Below are 24308 nucleotides of genomic sequence, written 5' to 3'. Positions count from 1 at the left end.
CCTGACTTCAGATGGAAAAAAAAGACGAATATTCTTAAAAACTAATATATAGCACTATATTCAATATAGTGCTATATATTAGTTTTTTAGAATATTCATTATTTTCCATCTGAAGTCTTGATTCCTCCCTGCTTAATTTGCTTGTGGGCCAATGACTCATTGGCCCACAAGCATGAAGCACGGAGGAATCATGTGTTCAGATGGAGAAAATGATGAATATTCAATATAACGAATATATAGCACTAGATTAGAAATATTCGCGAATTCCCAAAGTTGCAATATTCGCAATAAATATAAGTAATTCGAATATTCGCGCTCAACACTAGGAAGAACATGGAGCAGAATCTACTGCACGATTAAAGTCCGGGGTATGCAAAATATGGAAGCTCATTAAGAACAACCGCAGAAGCAGGATATATCACTTTGTAATGGTAGAGAGCTAGCTCTGAAGGTAAGATGCAGACTGATAAGTTTAGACAGAGATAAAGAGCATGATCACATTCCTGAAATAAAGAGGAAAAAACTCAGGAAAAGCACATCCCGAGCGCATGTGGGAAGAACCTGCACCATTTTATTTGTGACTGTTTCCTTTACTGAGCTTTAAGTACTGGACCTCTGTGCAACAGATATGAAACCTTGTAGAATTTGTGCCTCTGTTTTTCAGACATGTAACCACAAAGCTATGTGCCAGTAAACTGTAGTTTGCTTCTTTCTTTTTTCCTGTTCATTCAGGGATTGCTCCAGAGAGTCCAGACTTCACATATACCCCATATGCCACACTTATTCAAAAAGCACACTTTTCTTTACATGATCCTAATCTGTTCCTTAATTTCAATGCACAAAAATGAGGCATAAGACAATGATTTTGTTAGAAGGACACATTTATTTATTTTCAAGGCACAGAATTTGATAGTTTTATGACTTGTCACTCTCTTTGAATACTTGTCATTGTCAGTTCCATAGAGAAGAGGAAACCTTTTTAATGTGTATTTGCTGGTCCTTGATTAGTCCTCTTCTGTCTTGCTAAAGACTATGTAAAATAGAAAAAATTTGTAGCTCAAACATAGAAAAACTTTATTATTCTAAAATATTCTAGACTTATTATTTCACAAGCTAGATCAATTTTTATTACCTTTGAGTTACTATTAAAACCAACCTTTATCATAATAGCTGTATAACTAACGGTACTTTCACACTAGCGTTTTTCTTTTCTGGCGCCGAGTTCCGTCCTAGGGGCTCAAATCCGGAAAAGAACTGATCAGTTTTATCCTAATGCATTCTGAATGGAGAGTAATCCGTTCAGGATGCATCAGGATGTCTTCAGTTCAGTCTTTTTGACTGATCAGGCTTTTCAGAAAACCGTAGCATGCTGTATTTTTACCTCCGGCCAAAAATCCTGAACACTTTGACTGAACGCCGGATCAGGCCTTTTTCCCATTGACTTGCATTAACGCCGGATCCGGTGCCTTGTGTTCAGTCAAACCGGATCCGGCTTTTGCATGTTAAACCCGAAAAATGTGAAAAAAAAGTTAAAGTCCATAAATGGCGGATCCGTTTTTTCCAATGCATTTTTTCGTTGTGATCAAAATCCTGATCAGGATTCAAATGTAATCCGTTTTCACACGTTTTTCCGGATCCTGCGGGCAGTTCCGGTGTCGGAATTGAACGCTGGATTTAAACAACGCTAGTGTGAAAGTAGCCTAACATTTCTCTTGTATTTTAATAAGGGGAAGGCACACTGATACCATACAACACGGGCTTCATATAAGCTGATCAGTGTCTTCTGCCTCTGAGACCACAAAATATCAGCTGTAATCTATAGGAAACTGAAGACCATGTAGTTAGTTAATTTGCATGCACTGCCTCCACGGGGAATTTAGAGAGAGAGAGAGAGAGAGAAAAATTAGTTGTTTGTGACTGGTAGATGAGTGTCTAGAAAGGGAGAACAGAATTCTTGAAAATAGGTTTTCTAAACAAAAAAAATAATACCTCTTTAAGGACCCTCTATAACTGAATGCCCTACATAAGAGTACCATAAAGGGTCATCATATGAAGGAACAGAACAGGATATAAAACAAGATTAAATGTAAATCAAACCTTGGAAGAAACACCATTTGGTCCCAGGGATGCTGGGGTCATAGCAGCAGCCTCTCTGTTCACATAGCTCCTTTGTAACACCCGGGAATCCACAATCGTTTCTCTCAGCGGGAGATACGGCACAGTGAGCTACGGCTGAACATGAACAAGTCAGTAAGATTTCATCTATTACAATATAAAAGTTTGTAAATGTGTAAAAGGACTGCATTGTGGCACAAGGTGTCCCATGGCCCTTTAAATTCAGAGCCGTCGGCTGTCCACTATATAGTATGCTATACGACATTGTATTCCAATGTCAGTCTAGCAATGCTTTTAGGGGAGAATACCTCTGTAATACATTGCACAATGGAGCATGCCATGATGTATACAGAATCATAAGCCTATGGATGTTGTATTAAATTAAATTATGATAATTTATTTTTAATGGTGTGATTCCTTGTCAAAAAGTATTGATGGTGGAGTTATTAATCATGGTGGAGTGTGTGGCAAGGAAGCAGTTTTTACTTTACATTTCACTTTAAGCAAGCAGTATTTTTAAAGGGGTTCTCTGGGATTTTTATATTGATTGCTGGTCGTCAAGATAGGTCATCAATATCAGATTGGCAGGGGTCTAACTCCCGGTGCCGGCATCAATCAGCTATTTGAAGGGGCCGCAGTGCTCTGTGAGCATTTAAGCCTCTTCCTAGGCTTGTGACTAGTGTTGGGCGAGCATGTTTGGCCGAACACTAATTTTACTTGAGCATCGCGATGCTCGGCACATCGCAGTGTTCGGCCGAATACTGCGTGTGCTTGAGCGCGATGCTCGAGTCTCCTCCCCGCACGTTTGTTGCCAATAAACGTGCTGGTAACTACTGCCATTCACTGTAATGCCGTGTCCATGTTGGCTGCTGGTATTACAGTGATTGGCTGGCCGGAAAGCGTCATCGGCTGCTATAGAGCACCCAAGGACACATGTTCGGCTCAGTCTTAGGCTACATGCATACGATCGTATGTGTTTTGCGGTCCGCAAATTGAGAATCCACAAAAAGAAAAAACGTATGCCATCCGTATGCAATTTTTGGGGGATCCATTGAAATGAATGGGTCCGCATCCTCTCCGCAAAAAAACGGAACCGACACAGAAACAAAATAAGTTTGTGTGCATGAGCCCTTAGTCAGTGAGAGCTGGAGAGCAGAAGGGAGAGATAGTGTAGGGAGTGAAATAGGAATATTTTAGCTTTTATACTTGTCATAAACCCAAAAGTCCTTTTAAGGACTATAGTTGTATCTGGCAGAAATATATATTTCTATTGCAACCTGCACTAAATACCATAGCTTGCAATTGTTTGGCTGCTGGTGACAGCAACATTATCTGCGCTATATCTCTTGTCTAACGTGTGCACAGCCTAAAAATATCTGTGACATCCAGTGTACTTTTTCTGTAGACAGTGTCCGCTGCGGACAGTTACATTACCTGCGCTAAAGTTTGCTTATCCAGAATATCAGTGACATTCAGTCTAATTTTATTGCTGCTGGTGGCCGCGACATTACCTGTGCTACATCTCCTGCATAACGTTTGCCCATCCTAAATATCAGTGACATTAATTCAGTGTCATTTTTTATTAGCTGCTGGTGACAGCGACATTACTTGCGCTATACCTCCTGTTTAACTTGTGCGCATCCTAAATATCAGTGACAATAATTCAGTGTAATTTTTCATTAGCCGCTGGTGACAGCGACATTACTTGCGCTATACCTCCTGTTTAACTTGTGCGCATCCTAAATATCAGTGACATTCATTCAGTGTAATTTTTTATTAGGCGTTCATGTGAGATTTTATTTTTTGTCACAAGTTAGTGGAATATGAGACTTTGTAAGAAAAAACAAAAAAATAAAAATTTCTGGCTAACTTGTGCCAAAAAAAGAAAATCTTCTATGAACTCGCCATGCCCCTCAAAAGTGATCTTTATAGCGCCGCAGCGATTTTACGGTGTTTTTGAAGTGATCAGAAAAAAAATTCTGTCACTGCGGTGGGGCGGACTGAACGCAAGTGTGCGCACAAGATCAGGCCTGATCGGGCGAACACTGCGTTTTTTGTAGAGCCTATAGAACATGTCCTATTCTTGTCCGCAATTGCATACAAGAAAATACATTTTCTATATAGTTCTGGCAATGTGCGGATCCACAAAATGCGGAAAGCACATTGCCGGTGTCAGTGTTTTGCGGATCTGCGGATCCGCAAAACACATACGAACGTCTGAATGGAGCCTTACAGGAGGGTGATCAATGACAGGGGGGTGATAAGGGAGTCTATATGGGGTGATCAGGGGTTAATTAGTGACAGGGGGGTGTAGTGTAGTGTGGTGATTGGTGCTACTTACAGAGCTGCCTATGTCCTCTGGTGGTCGATCCAAGCAAAAGGGACCACCAGAGGACCAGGTAGCAGGTATATTAGACGCTGTTAACAAAACAGCATCTAATATACTTTTTTAGGGTTAAAAAAAAATCGCATCTACAGCCTGCCAGCGAACGATCGCTGCTGGCAGGCTGTAGATTAACTTCTCAGCCGCACGTCACTGTGAACGCGCGCGCATGCGCGCAAAGTCTCGGCTCTCGCGGGATGACACGCCGATGCGTCCATGAGGAATAACCCGGCCGTCCGCAGGACGCATCCCTGCGTTAGGCAGTCGGGAGAAGGTTAAGCAGACTGTGATTGTCTATTGTTGTTATTCAGATGAAGATCAGATCACATTTTATGACCAATTTGTGCAGAATCCATATCATTCCAAAGGGTTCACATACTTTTTCTTGCAACTGAATAAAATTACACATTTTTATACTTCAAGGAGTGCTGCAGATTTTCTTTGCTATATATAAAAAAATCGCATCTACAGCCTGCCAGCGAACGATCGCTGCTGGCAGGCTGTAGATTAACTTCTCAGCCGCACGTCACTGTGAACGCGCGCGCATGCGCGCAAAGTCTCGGCTCTCGCGGGATGACACGCCGATGCGTCCATGAGGAATAACCCGGCCGTCCGCAGGACGCATCCCTGCGTTAGGCAGTCGGGAGAAGGTTAAGCAGACTGTGATTGTCTATTGTTGTTATTCAGATGAAGATCAGATCACATTTTATGACCAATTTGTGCAGAATCCATATCATTCCAAAGGGTTCACATACTTTTTCTTGCAACTGAATAAAATTACACATTTTTATACTTCAAGGAGTGCTGCAGATTTTCTTTGCTATATATATATATATATATATATATATATATATATATATATATATATAAAAAATATATCATTTTTTATGGTGGTGGTCTGTTTTTGAGGAAAGATTTTTTTCTCAAAAATATAACAAATATTTTTTATATATATATATATATATATATATATATATATTTATATATTAGTAATAATAATAAACTTTATATATATTCAGGGATCGTTCCGTACCTGAAACGCAAGGGGGAGTATATTCGACCACAGAATGTTCATCTGGAATAGAAATAAAAATTTAAAAATTCAGGAGTAGATGGACAGAGAAGTTTAGCAGAAAATAACTAGTCCTTCCAAAAGCAGATTGTTGGCAACAGGGCGGGATCAACATTGGTGGAAGCCCCTAAATGAGGGCCCCTTCCATCAGCACACTGTAGCTAATGACTACCTCAGTGGTATACTGCTTGAAACCACCAAGGTCATGAAAACATGTATATATATTTTTATATTTTAAGTCCTTCTCTGACTTTTACTAAATAATGTTGTAACTTGGACTATAACTATGTAACTGACTGTAACAATTTTAAAGTGGTCATCAGCATGTGGGGGGGGGGGGGGGATGAGGAGGTGAGGGCAGCGCTGCGCTGGTTGTACTTACCTTCCTTGGTCTTTTTCCTGCTCCCGCTGTGCACTGTGTCCTGACTGTACACAGTGCCAGGAAGTAGTGCCCGTAGGCGCGTACTATGGACTGACGCTGTGCCATGTCAGGTCACAGTACAGCGCAGATAGAAAGAAGCGATGCTATCCAAAGCAAGCGAGGTAAGTTTATATATTTTTATTCATTATTTCTAAGCGTCTGATTTGAGGTCTAATGGGGTCCAATCTGATATCTGATGGGGTCCAATTTGAGGCTAATTGGATGCAATCTGAGACTAATGGGATCCGATCTGAGGCTAATGGGAACCAATCTGAGGCTAATGGGATCTAATCTGAGCCTGATCTGAGGCTAATGGAGACTGCTGGGGGGTCTGATTAGAGACTGATGGAGGCTAGGGGGGATCTGATATAAGGCTGATGGAAGCTGGGGTGTCTGGTGGGTGGCTAATCTGAGGTCTGATGAAGAATGAGGGTCTAATTGGGGGGTCTGATGATGATTGGGGGTCTGATGGAAAATATTTTTTTCTTATTTTCCTCCTCCAATCAATGCTAAAGAACCATGACAATTCACAATAGTTCAAACAGCTGCAGACAAAAAAAGAAATGCGGTCAGATGCATGCATTCCCTAACCGCATCATGACCGCGCTGTGTGCTCTACCCTAATATTGGTATATAACTGCACTTACCTGGATCGTAGTAATCCAATATTGCAGCAACGCTGGGCTGTAGATGCTCCACATGAACTTCTTGTTCCATAGCAAAGTTAAGGCTTACAGGTTCATGAGTGAGCTGACAAAAAGAACCAAACATAGTGAATGCCATGTCTGTACATACAAGAGAGGCTGGTCCATCTTCAAGAGTTTCACACTGACAATCTATTTAGTGAAGATATAAAAAGTGGAGGAGGACAGCCTTGGGGTTCTCTGTTGCCTTGTATCCCTGTGATTCTTGGTTTGAATGCAAGCTGAATGGGGTTTGTATGTTCTCCCAGTGTCCTGTGGGTTCCCAATAGCTTGATTTCTTACATAGGCAAAGGAGATTGGAGATCCCATTGTGGACGTGGGCTCATGTGACTAATAACAATCTTTGTACAGTGCTATGGAATATGTTGGTACTAGATAAGCAATACAAATAAGTGTGCCAAGATAGTGTCACCCTAGGAACCCTCTCTAGGTACTATTTTCAAGACATATTGAGCAGCTTAGAAAACCTGAGAAGCTAAAATGAGCTCCAAAAAAAGTAAAAGAAAAAAAAAAGGCTCAGCCAAAGTACAAACTTTTTGTTCTATTTCTCAAGAAAGCTGTGACCAAGCGTCTGAAATATTAATTCAAAAGTGGCTCATAGAAATGAAAGGATCAGAGAAAATGAATATTGTTGGCGTTTCATCTAAATGGGCACACTTGCCATTATTAATCTACATTTTGTCTTCCATTGTGTTGACTGGCTCATGTATAGTTACAGCTGCACATGTAAAAACATAATTACCAGATAATGTCCCCTGTTCTAACTTCTGGTTTACTAAACTATGGCATTTTGTACGTCTTAGCTATAAAGGGGTATTTCATAGGGTAAATTTGAATGAAAATGGGTTCAGAGTGCAGTAAAAATAAAATAGAAATCTTTACTCACCGACCCCCCTCTGCTGTTTAGCTGCTGCTCTGAACCCTTATTCTCTCCACCTCTTCATCATAGGCTTCAAACGTCACTGCCTCAACCAGTGGTTGGCTGAGCGATCAGTCAAAGCCATTTCCAGTGTGTTGCAAGGAATAAAAAGGACCGGGAACTGGAGCAGTGGCCAAACAGCAGATGCAGGGGATTGGAAAGGTAAGTAAATATTGTTTGCTATTTTACCCTACTCTGGCCCCATTTTCAATTAAAATTACTCCTCCACCATACCCCTTTAAAGCGAAAATATGACCTACATTTTTGTCAAAAACAACTTAAACCAGAAACTGTAAATTTTTTTTTTATATCTATTCTGTTTTAAAAAATTTCTTTTAGGTTTTTTATTCTCCTATATTTCATGTTTATGGGGCAGCTGTACTGCCTGAGCTGTTGCTTTGCTCTGTTAACAGTAATTCAGATATCTGCTTACAGAGAATTGTGGGCATGCTCTATTACCTGTGGAGAGGTCACAGTGCAGGGTAAAGTGTGACCATCACCAATTGTCAATGGTAGATCCTGTGTTTTCTATATTTACGTGTTACCTTTCATGGTTATCCTGCCCATGATGACAATAAGATGACTCCTGAGAAGTGATCTCAACAGTAGTGATGAGCGGCAGGGGTCATATTCGAATTCGCGAAAGAAGATTATAGCACTATATTAACTAAATTGCTCTATATTCGCTATATTGCTATAACTTAGTTTTTTCAAATATTCGTAATATTCTAAAACAAGAATATATAGCAATATAGCGAATATTCGAAAAAAAAAACAAATATAGAGCAATTTAGCTAATATAGTGCTATAATCTTCTTTGTCTAACCCTAAGTTCACACCTGAGCGTTTCTCAAACGCGCGTGTTACGCGCGTTTTTATGCGCGTTTTTATGCGCGTTTTTTGTATTAGTAAACGCGCGTTTGTGTCATTGACTGCAGTATCCTATGGCCACAAACGCGCGTCAAAACGCCCCAAAGAAGCTCAAGTACTTGATTATGCGTCGGGCGTTTTACAGCGCGATCGTACGCGCTGTAAAACGCCCAGGTGAGAACCATTCCCATAGGGAAGCATTGGTTTTCATGTGTTGAGCGTTTTACAGCGCGTTTGAACGCGCTGTTAAAACGCTCAGGTGTGAACTTAGGGTAATAGTTGTAATTTATTTCTCATCTGAAGTTCAGACTGGAAAAAAATTACAACTATGAAAAAAAAGATTATAGCACTATATTAGCTAAATTGTTCTATATTTGTTTTTTTCGAATATTCGCTATATTGCTATAACTTAGTTTTTTAGAATATTTGTAATATTCTTAAACAAGAATATATAGCAATATAGCGAGTATTTGAAAAAAACTAATATAGAGCAAAATTCGCAAACACTACTACCTTTCAAGTCAAGTATATTGCAGCCTTCTCATTGGCCCACAAGCTAGAAGCAGGGAGGGATCATGTGTACTGATAAAAAAATGAAAAAAAAAAATATGAAAAAATGAAAAATAAAAATCAAATATTCTAAATTACAAATATATATAACTATATTTGAAATATTTGTGAATTTTCGAAGTACCTATATTCGCGATAAAAATTCGAAATGATAATATTCATGATCAACACTACTCAACAGAACAGGACATTCTCTGACGACACAGAGAATGTTTACTTATTTATGTATTTGTAAGAAAAGTTTATGAAAAGTTTATAAAGAATGTCTGAATAAGATTGTTATTCTTGTTGCCATTATTTTTTTAGATGGTTTTGTGTCTTACCTTGGACAGGTAAATGGAAATGTTCTGATTTGTTATTTCTGTCCTTTCCACAAGAGCATTTTTCTCCAGCTGAACGAAATAAGAAGACATGTTGTATATGTTATTATTTGAAGAATATCAGGTAGCAATAAAAAAAAAAAAACTCAAATCTTTTCACAATCACTTTTGCTAAGAACTGATCATATTTTGCAACATTTTAAATGTTTTTTTCTGGGACTGTAATATTGATGGCCCATCTTTAGGATAGGTTATCTATATCAGATCAGCTGGACTGCTCAGAGTCAGACTTCAATGGGTGCAGTGCCTCTGTAGTCAGCTGTCCCCTACACAGTGGATGGAACTTTCTAGTTGTGATCCATGTATGGAGCAGAGGGGCTAATAAAAAAACACTTGATCAGTTGGGGTGTCGGGAGTCGGCCAACAATATAAAAATTTCTGAAAACCCCTTTATGCTACATTCACACGAACGTATTTTGTTTTCCTTTCCGTTTAGTTTTATTTGCGGATAGGATGCAGACCCATTCATTTCAATGGGTCTGCAAAAAATGCAGACATACCACAGTGTGCTATCCGCATCCGTATGTCCGTTCCATAGCCACGCCCCAAAAATAGGACATGCCCTATTCTTGTCTGTTTTGTAGACAAGGATAGGCATTGATACAATGGATTTGCAACAAAAAAAAACATATGGCATACGGACGTCAACCATGTTTTTTTGCGTATCCGTAATTTGTGGACTGCAAAACACATACGGTCGTGTGAATGTAGCCTTAAAGATATGAGAGGTTATGGCAGTTATATTGCGATTGTTTACCAAAACACAAAAACACCATACTGTAAGTATGACTCCAACAATTCTAACAAGAAGTTAAGAAAAATTATCATGGCCTTAGTGCAACTTATCATACATTCCACAGGATAGGTAATAAATGTCTTATTGGTAAGGGTTCGAATACCTGGAACACCACCACTCACAAGGATCATGTCCCCTGTTTGAATAAACAAGTGCTGTCTCAAGGAACTGGCACTCCAATACACCCTTTATTACACATTAAGGAGAGCATCATACACACCCTTAAAAAAATATCTGATTGATGGCCTGCTAGTGACCCTCAAAAACATTAGGAGCAAGGGCCTGCTGGTGACCCTCTAAAACACTAGGGGAGAGGGCCTGCTGCTGATCTGACCATCTAAAATATTAGGAGTGAGGACAGACTAATAAGCATGTAGATATGATGGAGGAGGAGGATGAGAAAAGAGAGATTGAACCATATACCCTTTTTAGTGGTGGAAGGGGTGCATGGGAATACAGTGTATTCAATACACCATAAAAGCCACATTTAGAGTGCCTTTGTGTTCAGCCGCTTTCCTTTGGTGGAGTAGAGAAGTCGGGGCAATCCAGGCCTTGTTCATTTTTATAAGAGTCAACCGGTCAGCATTTTCAGTTGACAGGTGGATGCGCTTATCAGTTATTATGCCCCCAGCAGCACTGAATACATGCTCTGACAAAATGCTGGCGGTGGGGCAGGCCAGCACCTCCAAGGCATCGAGCGCCAGTTTGTGCCACATGTCCAGCTTAGACACCCAATAGTTGTAAGGCACACAGGGATCACTGAGGATGCTGACATGGTCTGCTACGTACTCCTTCACCATCTTCCAAAAAAATGTCCTACTTGTGACAGTAGGCCACGCATCAGGTTGAGGTTGCTGGTGGGGTGTCATAAAACTATCCCAGGCCTTGGAGAATGTTGCCTTGCTTCTGTTGGAACTGCTGTGTGTTCCACTTGTCTCCACTACTCGTTTGGCCAAGGAACTACGTACTCTGCAGCCAGCGTTGTCAGCTGGACATTTTTGGCTCGTCCTCTCCACCACAGGAATGAGAGATGAGAAGTTCTCTAAGTAGAGGGGTTCGAGAAGGGTGAACAACCAGTAATCGGTGTTGGCCAAAATGCATATGCAGTGTCCCACTAGCTTATGTGGGAACTGCAAAAGCTTTTTGTTATTACCTGTATATCATGCTGTATTGCATTATCCTGTGATATTCCTATTTACCAGGCAGTCAGGTTACTACATACATCCACCATTAGATGGGGGTAGCATCAGAGTATAAATAGTGTAGTTCAGGCCTAGGGGGTGTGGAGAGCTCTCAACAGGAGATGGAGTGAGGAGCTACAGGGGGAATGAGAGGTTCCCTCTCCTCCCAGCTCTCTGGAGTTTCACGGCCCAGGGAAGCCATCATAGACTTTAGGATTCAAGCCAGGAAGACAGGCGGAGGGAAGTCTACCTTTATTCTTCAGGAGCAACAAGTGGATTTTTGATATTTAGTGGATCAAGACAAAAGAAGGACAAAGCCATTGTTGAAGGCTCTAGGCGCCTTTGTAATTTGGTGAAGGACTTAATAGCTTCAGGCAGCCTCACCGTTTATTCTGAAGACAGATACGGATTCTGTCATATCACCTGTGTAGAAGTGTAGAAGCTCAGGATTAGGACTACCTCAACTAAGAATGAAGCAAGGCCAAGAGCTGTTTTCTCAGTGAGTACATAACTTACCACCCTAGCCTAACACAGTATCATCAGCACAGCCTGTTACTAGGATTTATCACATCCTACTTGCATGTGTATCAGAGACTGTTTTATTGCTGGATGTAAACTGTTTCCAAGAACCTGGTTAAAGTAAAGTTTACCGTTGGATTTAAACCTGCCTCATTCTTCCAACTGCACACCACTAGTACCCTCAACCTCTTGCACCATAAAGGTGCTGGAGTCACAACATTATTCAAACTAGGGGTCCAGCCACCCATCAACGATCAAGGGCACCTCAATCACCACCTGGCCGGTGTCCCCTGAAACCGATAGTGCCCCAGAGAATCTAGTGCTGATCTCCCCTTCATTGCACTGCTGGCCCAGGGAGGCGACTGCTAAACCGTGAGTAATTGATGAACTGTATGTACATTCCGGCCCACCGTGCATCTCATTTGTTCAACCCCTGTGGACTGGATTGCTGCAATAAATTGGTGTCACAAATAGGATACATATCCTCTGTTCCTTATGTGAATGAACCCAATTGCGTAACTGTTTTTATTGAGCTAAACAACTGCTCAAATTGCTTAAAACTGCAAGCATATACTGTGCAAAGTGACCGCTTTAAAATCGCACTGTTGAAATTGAGAAAATCTCTACTTTCTGTGTCACTAGAATTGCTTGCTGCAATTGAATTGACTTTGAACTTGAACCTAATATGGCCGCTGGAGGCCTTTTTGTCAAATTTTTGGCGCCATCACTCTGCAAAACGCCCTGTACGGCGGGAAAATAGAGTGCTGCCCATTGCAAAAGTGCGGGAAAACAATTTCTGCTGCGCCACTACTGCCTCATTACCATGGTTTATAATATGACTACTGTCTTCCCTATGCTGCAGAACCTAGAGCGCATGCCAAGAGAGAGGTGGAGTCTCTGCACTCGGTGGACGACACTGCCAGATGTACTTTTGCCTGCAGACATACAGAGAGACACAGAACTTACTGTGATGTCACAGCCTTAGCCAGGGTCCGAGATGGAGGCACCGCCTGCATACCAAACAGCGGAAGGACTTTCAGTCCCAGAGAGGGATACATCATTAAACCCCGTAACGGCTAATGTGGTATCAGGAGCTGGAGTTTTAGTCTTGCCGTCCGGGAGAAGTAACGCGATCCTGTTTGACCCGGTGGATCCGCGGTTTACAAATCGCCTGCACCCGATGAGAAGAGCTACAGCCTATATGGATCATTGCAACTACCCAACTCGTCCCGTAGGATTCAGTGACTCAATTGACTTCACTGAGCATGCCGAGTTCTGAAGCCCTAGCTGAAGAGTCAGAATCGCGTCAAGGTGAGCGAGAAAATCAGTGCTCAGGTACGATCAGGAAGTTTGACCTTACCTGCTCAGCGCTATGAGGAGGATGACAGATTATTCTGGGAGGCTTATCTGGAGTATACGGCACGCCATTACTCATATTGGCCTCGTACTTCGCCTCCAATCCCAGAGGAGTGCCGCGCCAACTAGATTCATTGCATAGAAGATCAAGTTGTACCTAACCCCAGAGAATCTAGTGCTGTTCTCTCCTTCACTACACTGCTGGCTCAGGGAGGCGACTGCTAAACCGTGAGTAACCGATGAATTGTATTTACATTCCGGACCACCGTGCATCTCATGTGTTCTACCCCTGCAGATTGGAACGCTGCACATACAATGCAAGGGTCACGGGAAAGGCAGCCTAACATAAAGTCAGCCACATGTGCCAGAGTCCCAACCAACAGACAAGACTTCGCTGTCCTCATCAGGAGGATGACTCTCAATCTCCTCATCCTCTTCCTCCTCCTCTTCCTCCTCCCATCCACGCTGAACAGATGGAATAAGGCTACTTTCACACTAGCGTTCGGGCGGATCCGTTCTGAACGGATCCGCCCATAATAATGCAGACGGAGGCTCCGTTCAGTACGGATCCGTCTGCATTATTTTTAGCATAGAACAGCTAAGTGTGAAAATAGCCTAGTACGGATCCGTCCAGACTTTCAATGTAAAGTCAATGGGGGACGGATCCGCTTGAAGATTGAGCCACATTGTGGCATCTTCATACGGATCCGTCCCCATTGACTTACATTGAAAGTCTGGACGGATCCGTACGGATCCGCACGCCTCCGCACGGCCAGGCGGACACCCGAACGCTGCAAGCAGCGTTCAGCTGTCCGCCTGTCCGTGCGGAGGCGAGCGGAGCGGAGGCTGAACGCCGCCAGACTGATGCAGTCTGAGCGGATCCGCCTCCATTCAGACTGCATCAGGGCTGGACGGCTGCGTTCGGGTCCGCTCGTGAGCTCCTTCAAACGGAGCTCACGAACGGAAACCCGAACGCTAGTGTGAAAGCAGCCTAAAACTTCCATGGGTACTACCCTCTGTAGCGGAGGCGACCGTCTCCTGCTCCTCCTCATTATCCAATTTTCACTGAGAAGACGAACTGAGGGTGGTCCGGCCTTCACCCTATGTATTTTCTTCCCCTATTATTACCTCTTCCACATGCAAAGCGTCCGCCTTAATTGTGAGCAGCGAGCGTTTGAGTAGACACAGAAGTGGGATGGTTACGCTGATAATAGCGTTAGTGACTCTCACCATCTGTGTTAATTGCTCAAAGTTGCGTAAAACCTCACAGAGGTCAGACATCAATACATCAATGCCCACTCGCCGCTTGTGAAGAGGGGAAGCTGACTGGAAAGGCAACAACCATGTTGCAGCTGGTATTCCACTACTGCCCTTTGATGCTCACCAAGCCTGGCAAACATGTGGAACGTCGATTTCCAGCGCGTGCTCATGTCGCACAATAGTGGGTGAGCTGGCAATTGCAAGCGCTACTGCAGCGTTGCCAGACCGGCGGAAGCTGACGATGACTTGCGAAAATGGGCACACACGTGGCGCACCTTCACCAGTAGCTCAGGCAAATTGGGGTAGGTTTTGAGAAACCACTGAACCACTAGGTTGAACACGTGGGCTAGGCATGGTATGTGTGTGAGCTTGCCAAGCTCCAAAGCCGCCACCAAGTTACGGCCATTATCAGACACAACCATGCCTGGTTGTAGGTTGAGTAGCGAGAGCCACAGCTCAGTCTGGTACCTTATCCCCTGCCACAGCTCTGCGGCGGTGTGCTGTTTGTCACCTAAGCAGATCAGTTTAAGCACGGCCTGTTGACGCCTCCCCACTGCAGTGCTACACTAACGTAGGTAGCGGTGGCAGAAACCCTGATGAAAGTAGGGCCCGCAATCCTTGGCGTAGGTAGCACCTGTGCCATCCCAGGGTATGTCACGCTCCCGGCCTCCACAGCTTTCACCCAGTGTGCCGTCAGGGAAATGTAGCATCCCTGGCCAAAAGCACTTGTCCATGTGTCAGTCGTTAAGTAGACCTTCCCAATAACTGCGTTGGTCAAGGCATAGGTGATGTTACGGGACACATACTGGTGTAGGGCTGGGACTGCACACTGCCAAAAATATTGGTGGCTGGGGACAGAGTACCGCGGGACAGCCGCCGTCATCAGGCTGCGGAAAGTCTCAGTGTCCACAAGCCTAAATGGCAACATTTCTAGGGCCAGCAATTTAGAAAGGTGCGCATTTAGTGCTATGGTCTGTGGGTCGGTGGCTGGGTATTTTCGCTTTTGTTCAAAGGCCTGGGGTATAGACATCTGTACACCACGCTGGGACACAGAAGTGGATGTGCTAGCTGATGGTGCTTGCGAAGGTCCAGGTGCATGGCGGGAGGCATCCGGGCCTGCGTCTTGGACAGGGGATTTGCAAGCACATAACACAGGGGAAGAAGAGGCAGTGGTGTGACCCGCAGACACTGGTTATGGACCCAGGCGTTCGGCCCACCTATTAGGGTGCTTTGATGCCATGTGGCGGATCATGCTGGTGGTGGTTAGCGATGAGCGGCAAGGGCAATTTTCAAATTTGCGATATTTCGCCAATAGTCTGTAGAATATTTGTCATATATTTGCAAATTTGAGATTATATTCTTGATTGCGAAAATCCGCAAGGTAATATTCACGTAATGCGCGCAAAATACAGGCGTGGGTCACTTATGCTACATTTTTCAAGCTGGTAAAAGCTTCCTGAGACTGGAGAAAATGGTTGGCAACACGGCAGAACATTAGAATAGATTTATATGCAGATAGAGTGCTCCAATATATGTGCGCTTGCGAATTTTCGGCAATTAATGATGCACATATTTTTTGCAATACGTGCAACTTGTGACATCACAGCACTACGTCTGTAGCATGTATGTATGGACAGCAGAACCTATCAGCTACACTATAGATCAATCTAACCTACACTGACTATTTCCCCCTTACTATCTGAATTATATATATATATATATATATATATATAGGTTAACTGTCTAATGTAATAACACAAAGCACAGAGCACAGCAATGACACTGCTGTCTCTTTCATAACTGCAATAAACTTTAGAAAATAGCAGCTGGGGAGGTTCTTATATAGTAAGGGGTAGGCAACTTTTCTATTGGTTGCTAGGGATGTTACTAAGCTATGACAAAGCCTTCTCATTGGTCCACAAGCTAGAAGAAGGGAGGGATGATCACCTGATGTATATTGTGTTAAAATAAATAAATAAATAACATATTCGTCATTACGAATATATATCACTATATTCTAAATATACGCAAATTCTCGAAGTGCCGATATTCGCGATAAAAATTCGTAATATGAATATTCATGCTCAACACTCAGCAGGGGTCCCAGCGGTCAGACCCCTAACAGTCAGACACTTATCACCTATTCTGTAGGTATGTAATAAGTAGTTATTCTGGGACAAACCCTTTAAGCACCAGCCTATGTAATTATCACCGATGATAGCGCTATCCTCATCTTTTTCAATCCCCTAGATTATCGATGCTCCCCACCTTTTTCACACTGTCCTTAACAGGAACATATCCGGACACATGCTGTAGCATAATTAATACCATATTAGTGTTTTCTCGATGTCCTGAATAACTAAAAAAGAAAAGAAAAAAAGAAAAAGAAAAATATATTAGAAGAACAGCAAGGAAAATAGTCACGGACCCTATAGGACTACATGAGCAAATTTGCTTCATTTTGCACAATTCATAGTAACAAACCTCACAGATTTGAACTTTGAAGGGGCCATCTTAACCAGACAACCCCTTTAAAAATGTTTGATGACCACTGAAGACGTTGCTGTTGTTGCCCGGGAAATATAGATTTACCTGGCAGTCATTAAAATTAATATGTGATATATGGATAGACTGGGCCCACTACAACATGGGCCACTCATGATGCAGATTCACCTAAAAGTTTGTTTTAGTAAAAAACAAACAAACACTGGAACAGATTTACTAATATGTCTAATAGTAAGAAGATGTAAACTTAGACATACAGTCTTGAAGGCTATGTGCACCATTGGAGGCATTTAAAAAAAATATATTATTGCAATGCACTCATTTTGGGCTAAAAATCTTTTTTTCAATAGGTATTTTTTTTTTTTTTTATGTTGAGCCCATTTCTCTGTGTAGCCTTGAGATTCTGTAGTAACAGGCTCTGAATTTTTATTTTGTTCTGTCAGGCAGCTCGGCTGATAGCTCCTTATCTAAGTTTTTTTACCTCAATATTTTCTACTAAAACCATGTATTTGATGGTAAGTCACTCACCCTTGCCAGATGAGGCAGAACAAGTGTTTAACATGGACTAAAACTGTTAATAAATGTGGTACAAGACAAATACACCCCTTTTTTGCCAAATTGCACCAAAATTCGGGTCCATTTTCAACAGTAAATCTGTCCCATGGTCTCTACTGTACGGTTTTCACTTGTACAAAATCGAAGCAAAGAACATGGCGCGCAGCTTTGTTGTGTGGTTCATGGCTATGTGGCGCGCTTCAACTATGTGTGCAGAGACTGCAGAAAACTTGTAGCTCACCTGACATCCACATGTACATCAAACCTTTTCTGAGATGCATGGGTGCAAGTAGATGGCTCAGTGCTTACGTTGAAAGAAAAGGGCTCTTTTCCTTTTTTCTCAGGCAGAGCATAGTAATGTACATGTGACTAAACAAAATTAGAAAATATTAAGAAATGGGTGTCAAAAATTGTAAATGGTTAGCTATCCAACAATATGATTTTATGGTTCATTGTAAACAATATTAATCTTAATTTTGATAAAACAAAAATTAGCTATTTCTACCTGCACATAGGCAAGGCCTTCGCCTTCAACGCCAACAGTATATTTTCCAGGGATTTCAGGAAGGTCAACTGTTTGTACAAGAAGACTGTTGCTTTTGTCTATGTGAACTATCTTTTTAAAGCCGGACTCTGAATGAATTGTCACCGTTGCATCCCCTTTCTTGTGGTTGATGGCTTTGGCATATTTAGCTAGAGCTTGAAGAGCTATGGTTGTGTCCTACAGAAGCAAAAAGAAAGCACAAGAAAAAAAGTTGAAAAAAAGACATTTGTAAAATGCGAAACGTATCAACTGCAGGAAGTGAAAGGGGTTTTCTCACTTCAGAAAAGGGCATTTATCATGTAGACAATGTTTATACAAAGCACTTACTAATGTATTGTGATTGTCCATATTGCTGGATTGATTAATTTTTTCATCACATTATACACTGCTTGTATCCAGGATTTAGGACCACCCTGCAATCCAGCAGAGATGATCGTGCTTGCACACTATAGGGAAAAAAAAGTCGGCCTCTCTGGTGGCCAGGGCCGTGGGCCGTAACCCCTGGAAATGAGCAGTATATAAAGCGATGGAAAAATTAATCAAGTTGGCAAAGGAGGCAATGTGGACAATCACAATTAAGTGCATTGTATTAACTTCATCTATATGATAAATGCCATTTGCTGACATGAGAGAACCCCTTTAATATGTATGAAGACCACCTGGCTCTCCCTCGAAGGCAGATGTCAGGGAAAAGAAAGACTGGATATGTTATACCTTTTCACTACATGCGGTAAACTTCTGCCAGAGGAATTGTATTCCTTTCTTGAAATAACCATGCATTCTTCCCACTTTCACCATCGTTCAAATATTACCCTGTTCTATGCCCCCCCCCCCCCCATCCCCAGATATGGTGCAATAAGCCACAGGAACAGTGGAGGAGTTACATATAGCAGTCAACAATTTCTTCTGGGACTCTTCACCTCTGGCTGTACTGCTAAGTAACTTCTGTTCTACACTTCATGGGTTATGCCTGTAATGGCTAACCTTCGACACTCCAGCTGTGGTAAAACTATGACTCCCAAGATGTACACTTGCTTCTCTGTGCTTAGAACTCCATAGAAATGAATGGAGCATGCTGGGAGTCATAGTTTCACCACCGCTGGAGTGCCGGAGGTTAGCCATCACTTGTCTACGCTGACAATGTAATAAGGAATATTACAGCATTCCTTTTCAGTTTATTCACTGAATCATGTTTGATGCTTCGATTGCCAACACTGCTTGAGAAAGACTATTGGTAGATGAAACGTCGCACATGACTTGTTAAATAAAGCTACGCTATTGCTGAAGGAAGACACAGAGTGCTTCAGTATTCCTTATTACATTAAACAGATGTCTGTGAAGGATGTTGGATGGATTTAGCAGTATACCAGTCCTGTCAGGGTAAAAAGGACACCATTTTGGCTATGGAGGCTAAGCTAACCCTATGAACACATTTATGGGGTCATTTCTCAAACTGGCGTAAAGTAGAACTGGCTTAGTTGCCCATAACAACCAATCAGATCCCACCTTTTATTTTCCAAAGGAGCTCTGAAAAATGAAAGGTGGAATCTGATTGGTTGCTATGGGCAACTAAGCCAGTTCTACTTTACACCAGTTTGAGAAATGACCCCATTAGTGCGCACATTGGGATCTTTCCTGGCATACGTTAGGGTGGGATCACATCATCGTTACGGACTCCGTTTTTGTTTTCTGTTATAACGGAAAATACCGGAATCCATAAAACGGAAGTCAAAATGGAAGCCTCTAAGAGGCATTCTGTTTTGATTCCTCATAATAGAAGTCTATGGGAATCATACCGGATCCGCCTGGTTCCCGTTATGCGAGACAGAAAACAAAGTCCTGTCGACAAGACTTTTTTTCCGTTCTGCATAATGGAAACCAGACGGATCTGTTATGATTGACCATAGAATTCTATTACACTGACCAAAAATATAAACACAACACTTTTGGTTTTGCTCCAATTTTGCATGAGCTGAACGCAAAGATCTGAAACAATTTCTACATACACAAATAATGATAGTGCACGGCCCCATATTGCAAGGATCTATACACAATTCCTGGAAGCTGAAAACATCCCAGTTCTTGCATGGCCAACATACTCATCGGACATGTCATCCTTTGAGCATGTTTAGGATGCTCTGGATCGGCGTATACGACAGCGTGTTCCAGTTCCTGCCAATATTCTGCAACTTTGCACAGCTATGGAAGAGGAGTGGACCAACATTCCACAGGCCACAATCAACAATCTGATCAACTCTATGCGACTGAGATGTGTTGTACTGTGTGAGGCAAACGGTGGCCACAACAGATACTGACTGGTTTTGTGACCCCCCCGTAAGGCAAAACTCTACACATTTCAGAGTGGCCTTTTATTGTGGGCAGTCTAAGGCACACCTGTGCAATATTCATGCTGTCTAATCAGCACCTTGATATGCCACACCTGTGAGGTGGGATGGATTATCTGGGCAAAGGAGAAGTGCTCACTAACACAGATTTGTGAACAATATTTGAGTTGTGTTGCGTTTATATTTTTAGTCAGTGTATGACTAGAGATGAGCGAATTTCTTAAAAGTTCGATTTAGCTGATTTGCCGAATTTCACCCAAAAATTTGATTTGTGACAAATTACTTCATCACGAAGCGCATTTTTTTGTAAGTAGCAGGTGCAATGACAGGGACCTGCGATAGCGTAGCCCCTGTCATTGTACCCCTCAGATGCCGCTTTCATACATGATCACGGCATCTGAGTGTAAAATTTACAATACATTTTTTTTTAATCAAACTTACCGCCTCCATTGGCGTGATGATGTAATCTCACGCTGCACGGGATTTCGGCCGAGATCTTCAAGCAAGATGGAGGCTGGCAGCCCGTCGCGAGCAAATGGAGAAGGTAAGTTTGAATTTTTTTGTTTTTTATACTATTTCAGGTTAAATCGATTTGCTGACACAAAGCACGAGGAAATTCGGCTTCTAGGCGAATCAAATTTATCCTGATTCGATTCGCTCATCTCTAATTATGACGCAAAGCAAAACGGAATGCCTCTTAAAGGCTTCCATTTTGACTTCCGTCTTATGGATTCCAAAGTCTTAGAACAAAATAATATCACCATATATAAATATACTGTACATAATTCTTGTACAAATTTGATCCCACCTGACTACTCACGGTAACTAAGAACATTTTTAACATTTAAGTGCAAAATTGGCTCATGCCTTATGTTTTCTTCTTTTGATCAACAAGTCCTCTCCCACTCCCTGAATGACCAACTATGTCAGCCTTTTTCTTTGAAGCAATATGGAAAAAGTAACTGAGAGTGAACAATGATATTTATAGCAGTATTATTTAACAATTAATTAACCTGAGTAGATCCGAAGCCACCCCATGGATTTTGCTGTTTCAAAATACAACGGATGCCATCCACACAATCCTCCAGAGTCTTGATGGTGACAGTCTTTTCAGAAAGCAAGGCCAGAATGACATATGAGGCCGTCTCAGTGTTTGTGTAGCATTGTTCCTTGTGTGCTCCTATTTTATTAGTTCCTACAAAAGAGTATCAAACTGAATTACGGAATATCCTCATGTAGGCCAAAACGGACCATCTGATTAGTGAAGGAGAATTTGACTACTTATACCCACTCCACTCAGTGATTGCGACCTTTTATTGACTCCCCAAGGTACACAAGGGCACTTCCCCATTAAAAGGTTGCTCTATCGTGACGGTAGTGGGCAGTCTATCACAAAATTGTGGAGTACATGTGGTTCAAATACTACGTTCCTTTGTACAAAGCTTGCCCTCCTATATTAGGGACACTGGTGACCTCCTCACTAAGATTGATGGGATTACGCTTGAATCGGACTGGTTTCTAGCCTCGATAGATGTAGAGGCAATTACTCTTCAGTCCCACATGAGGCCGGGTTACATGCATGTGCCTATTTTTTTAAAGCAAGAGAGCAACAATTCTCAGTACATAATCTGTTTGTTCTGGAATTATTAAGATTTATACTCTGTAGGAATTACCGTATATACTCGAGTATAAGACGAGTTTTTTGGCACATATTTTTGTGCTCAAAAAGCCCCCTCGTCTTATACTCGAGTCTAGGTCTTGATTGCGAAAATTCGCAAAAAAAAAAATTGCATTCAAATTTCGCATACAAATTCGCATGAACTGGTATTTTCCCAAAAATCGAATATTCGCTTTAGTTGGTTTTTGTACTGTTAAAGTTATTGTTGATGCCATATTGTTTTTCTTTGAAATAAATATTCAAAAACCTTTAACCTACTGATGCCTCAATTAATGTAATTTTATTGGTACGGTATCTATTTTTTTATTTTTATTTACCAGTAGCTGCTGCATTTCCCACCCTAGTCTTATACTCGAGTCAATAATTTTTCCCATTTTTGGGGGGTAAAATTAGGGGCCTCGGCTTATATTCGGGTCGGCTTATACGCGAGTATATACGGTACTTCCTTTTTGATAGACGTTTCTACCACCAGCTCAGGGGCACTGCGATGTTCTTGTGCGGCATCGTACGCAAATCTGCTCCTTGGCTGGTGGGAGAAGACTATTATCTATGGAGATACTCCTATGGCCTGGACAATGTGGTCCTCTGGTCCCGCTTCATAGATGACACTTTTGCCATCTGGAGCGGGACAGAGGTTGACTTTGAGAACTTTGTCACTGGATAGAATGTGAACTTGGTTAATCTGAGATTCACGTCTTTCATGGTGTATGATTGCCTACAATTCCTGGATATACTTATCTGTAAAAACTACCATGGTGGTTTAGAAACTACCATATACCGGAAGCCCACCTCAACAAATTCATTACTCAGATGGGAAAGTATTTACCCGACCCCACTTAAACGAGGTATACCTATTGGACAATTTTCGAGATTGAGACAGAATTGTTCAGAAATCAGAGGACTCTGAATTTAGACATCAGGCTAAGAACCTCAGATTGAGGTTCCGTGAGCGGGGCTACCCGGACAGGGTTTTTGCGTACATCCTACCAACGCGCATTGTAACAGACATGAACCTCTCTACTACATCCCACTAGTAGACATTACACCTGACGTGATCAGACTGATAGGAACTTTTGATTTAGCTGCGAGGTGGGGAAAATGACGTTTTTGTTTATTTTTACTTCAAACTTTAATTTTTTTGGGGGGAAAACTTAAATTTTGTTAACTTTTTTTTCACTTTATTTTTTTGATCGCCGATGCGCGGGGGGGGGGGTCACATTACCCCCCGGCGTTGTTACAGGATGCCCGCTGAATGATTTCAGCGGACACCCTGTTCCGATTAACCCCTGCCGCGCCGCAATGTATTTTTTGTGAACAATGTTTTTTTTATTTTTAAAGTTAGGACGTACCGGTACGTCCTGGGTCTTTAAGGACTCGGCAAACATGGCGTACTGGAACGTCCTAAGTCCTTAAAGGGTTAAACCAGCCATTACCTATAGAAGGGGGAGGAATTTGAGAGACCATCTCATACATAGTCATTATACGCCACCAGATAGACCACACACGTGGCTTGACAGGCCAGTGAAAGGATGTTTTAGGTGTGGCAACTGCAGTTTTTGCTGATTCATACAGCCCGGAAAATCCTTCACAGGCGAAGGGACGGATGACGTTCACTATATGCACGACTTTATTAATTGTCGCACTATAGGGATCATATATTTGCTGACTTGTTAATGTGGTGCCAGATATGTTGGGAAAACAGGGAGTTCCTTCATCGTGTAGGTGAATATCTCAATGATATACGGAACAATAGGGATAGCTCTCATGATGCATGATGGTCGTGTGACTGCCATCATCTTTAAAGGGCTTGCTGGTAGCTGCTGCAGAAATCCGCCCCCTCGTCGTGTTGATTGACAGGGCCAGCCGGGATCTCCTCCTCCGGCCAGCCCTGTCGGCATTTAAAAAATCGCGCGCCTGTGTTGATTCGGCGCAGGCGCTCTGAGATGAGGAGGCTCGTCTCCTCAGCACTCCCTCAGTGCGCCTGCGCCGATGACGTCTTCTATTTCTAAGATGTCATCGGCGCAGGCGCACTGAGGGAGTACTGAGGAGACGAGCCTCCTCATCTCAGAGCGCCTGCGCCGAATCAACACAGGCGCGCGATTTTTAAAATGCCGACAGGGCTGGCCGGAGGAGGA

The 24308-nt window shown here is 42.3% G+C and overlaps 1 protein-coding gene across 1 annotated transcript in view; it reads right to left on the bottom strand.

The window, feature by feature from the left end:
* Positions 1–863: 863 nt before the first annotated feature.
* LOC122940242 (alpha-2-macroglobulin-like) overlaps positions 864–24308 on the bottom strand; it is a 140867-nt gene continuing 117422 nt past the window's right edge. Inside the window, exons 29-37 of the mRNA XM_044296776.1 lie at positions 21509–21690; positions 18112–18327; positions 17848–17975; positions 16815–16905; positions 9378–9446; positions 6639–6741; positions 5532–5573; positions 2098–2232; positions 864–1030 (exon numbers count right to left, since the gene is read on the bottom strand). Of these exons, the coding sequence (XP_044152711.1) occupies positions 1005–1030; positions 2098–2232; positions 5532–5573; positions 6639–6741; positions 9378–9446; positions 16815–16905; positions 17848–17975; positions 18112–18327; positions 21509–21690 (992 nt within the window). The 3' untranslated portion in view covers positions 864–1004. The remainder of the gene's footprint in view (positions 1031–2097; positions 2233–5531; positions 5574–6638; positions 6742–9377; positions 9447–16814; positions 16906–17847; positions 17976–18111; positions 18328–21508; positions 21691–24308) is intronic.

This window comes from Bufo gargarizans, chromosome 6 (genome assembly GCF_014858855.1).
Source record: "Bufo gargarizans isolate SCDJY-AF-19 chromosome 6, ASM1485885v1, whole genome shotgun sequence".
Classification (NCBI taxonomy): Eukaryota; Metazoa; Chordata; class Amphibia; order Anura; family Bufonidae; genus Bufo; species Bufo gargarizans.
This window is presented reverse-complemented; position numbering and strand designations above follow the sequence as displayed.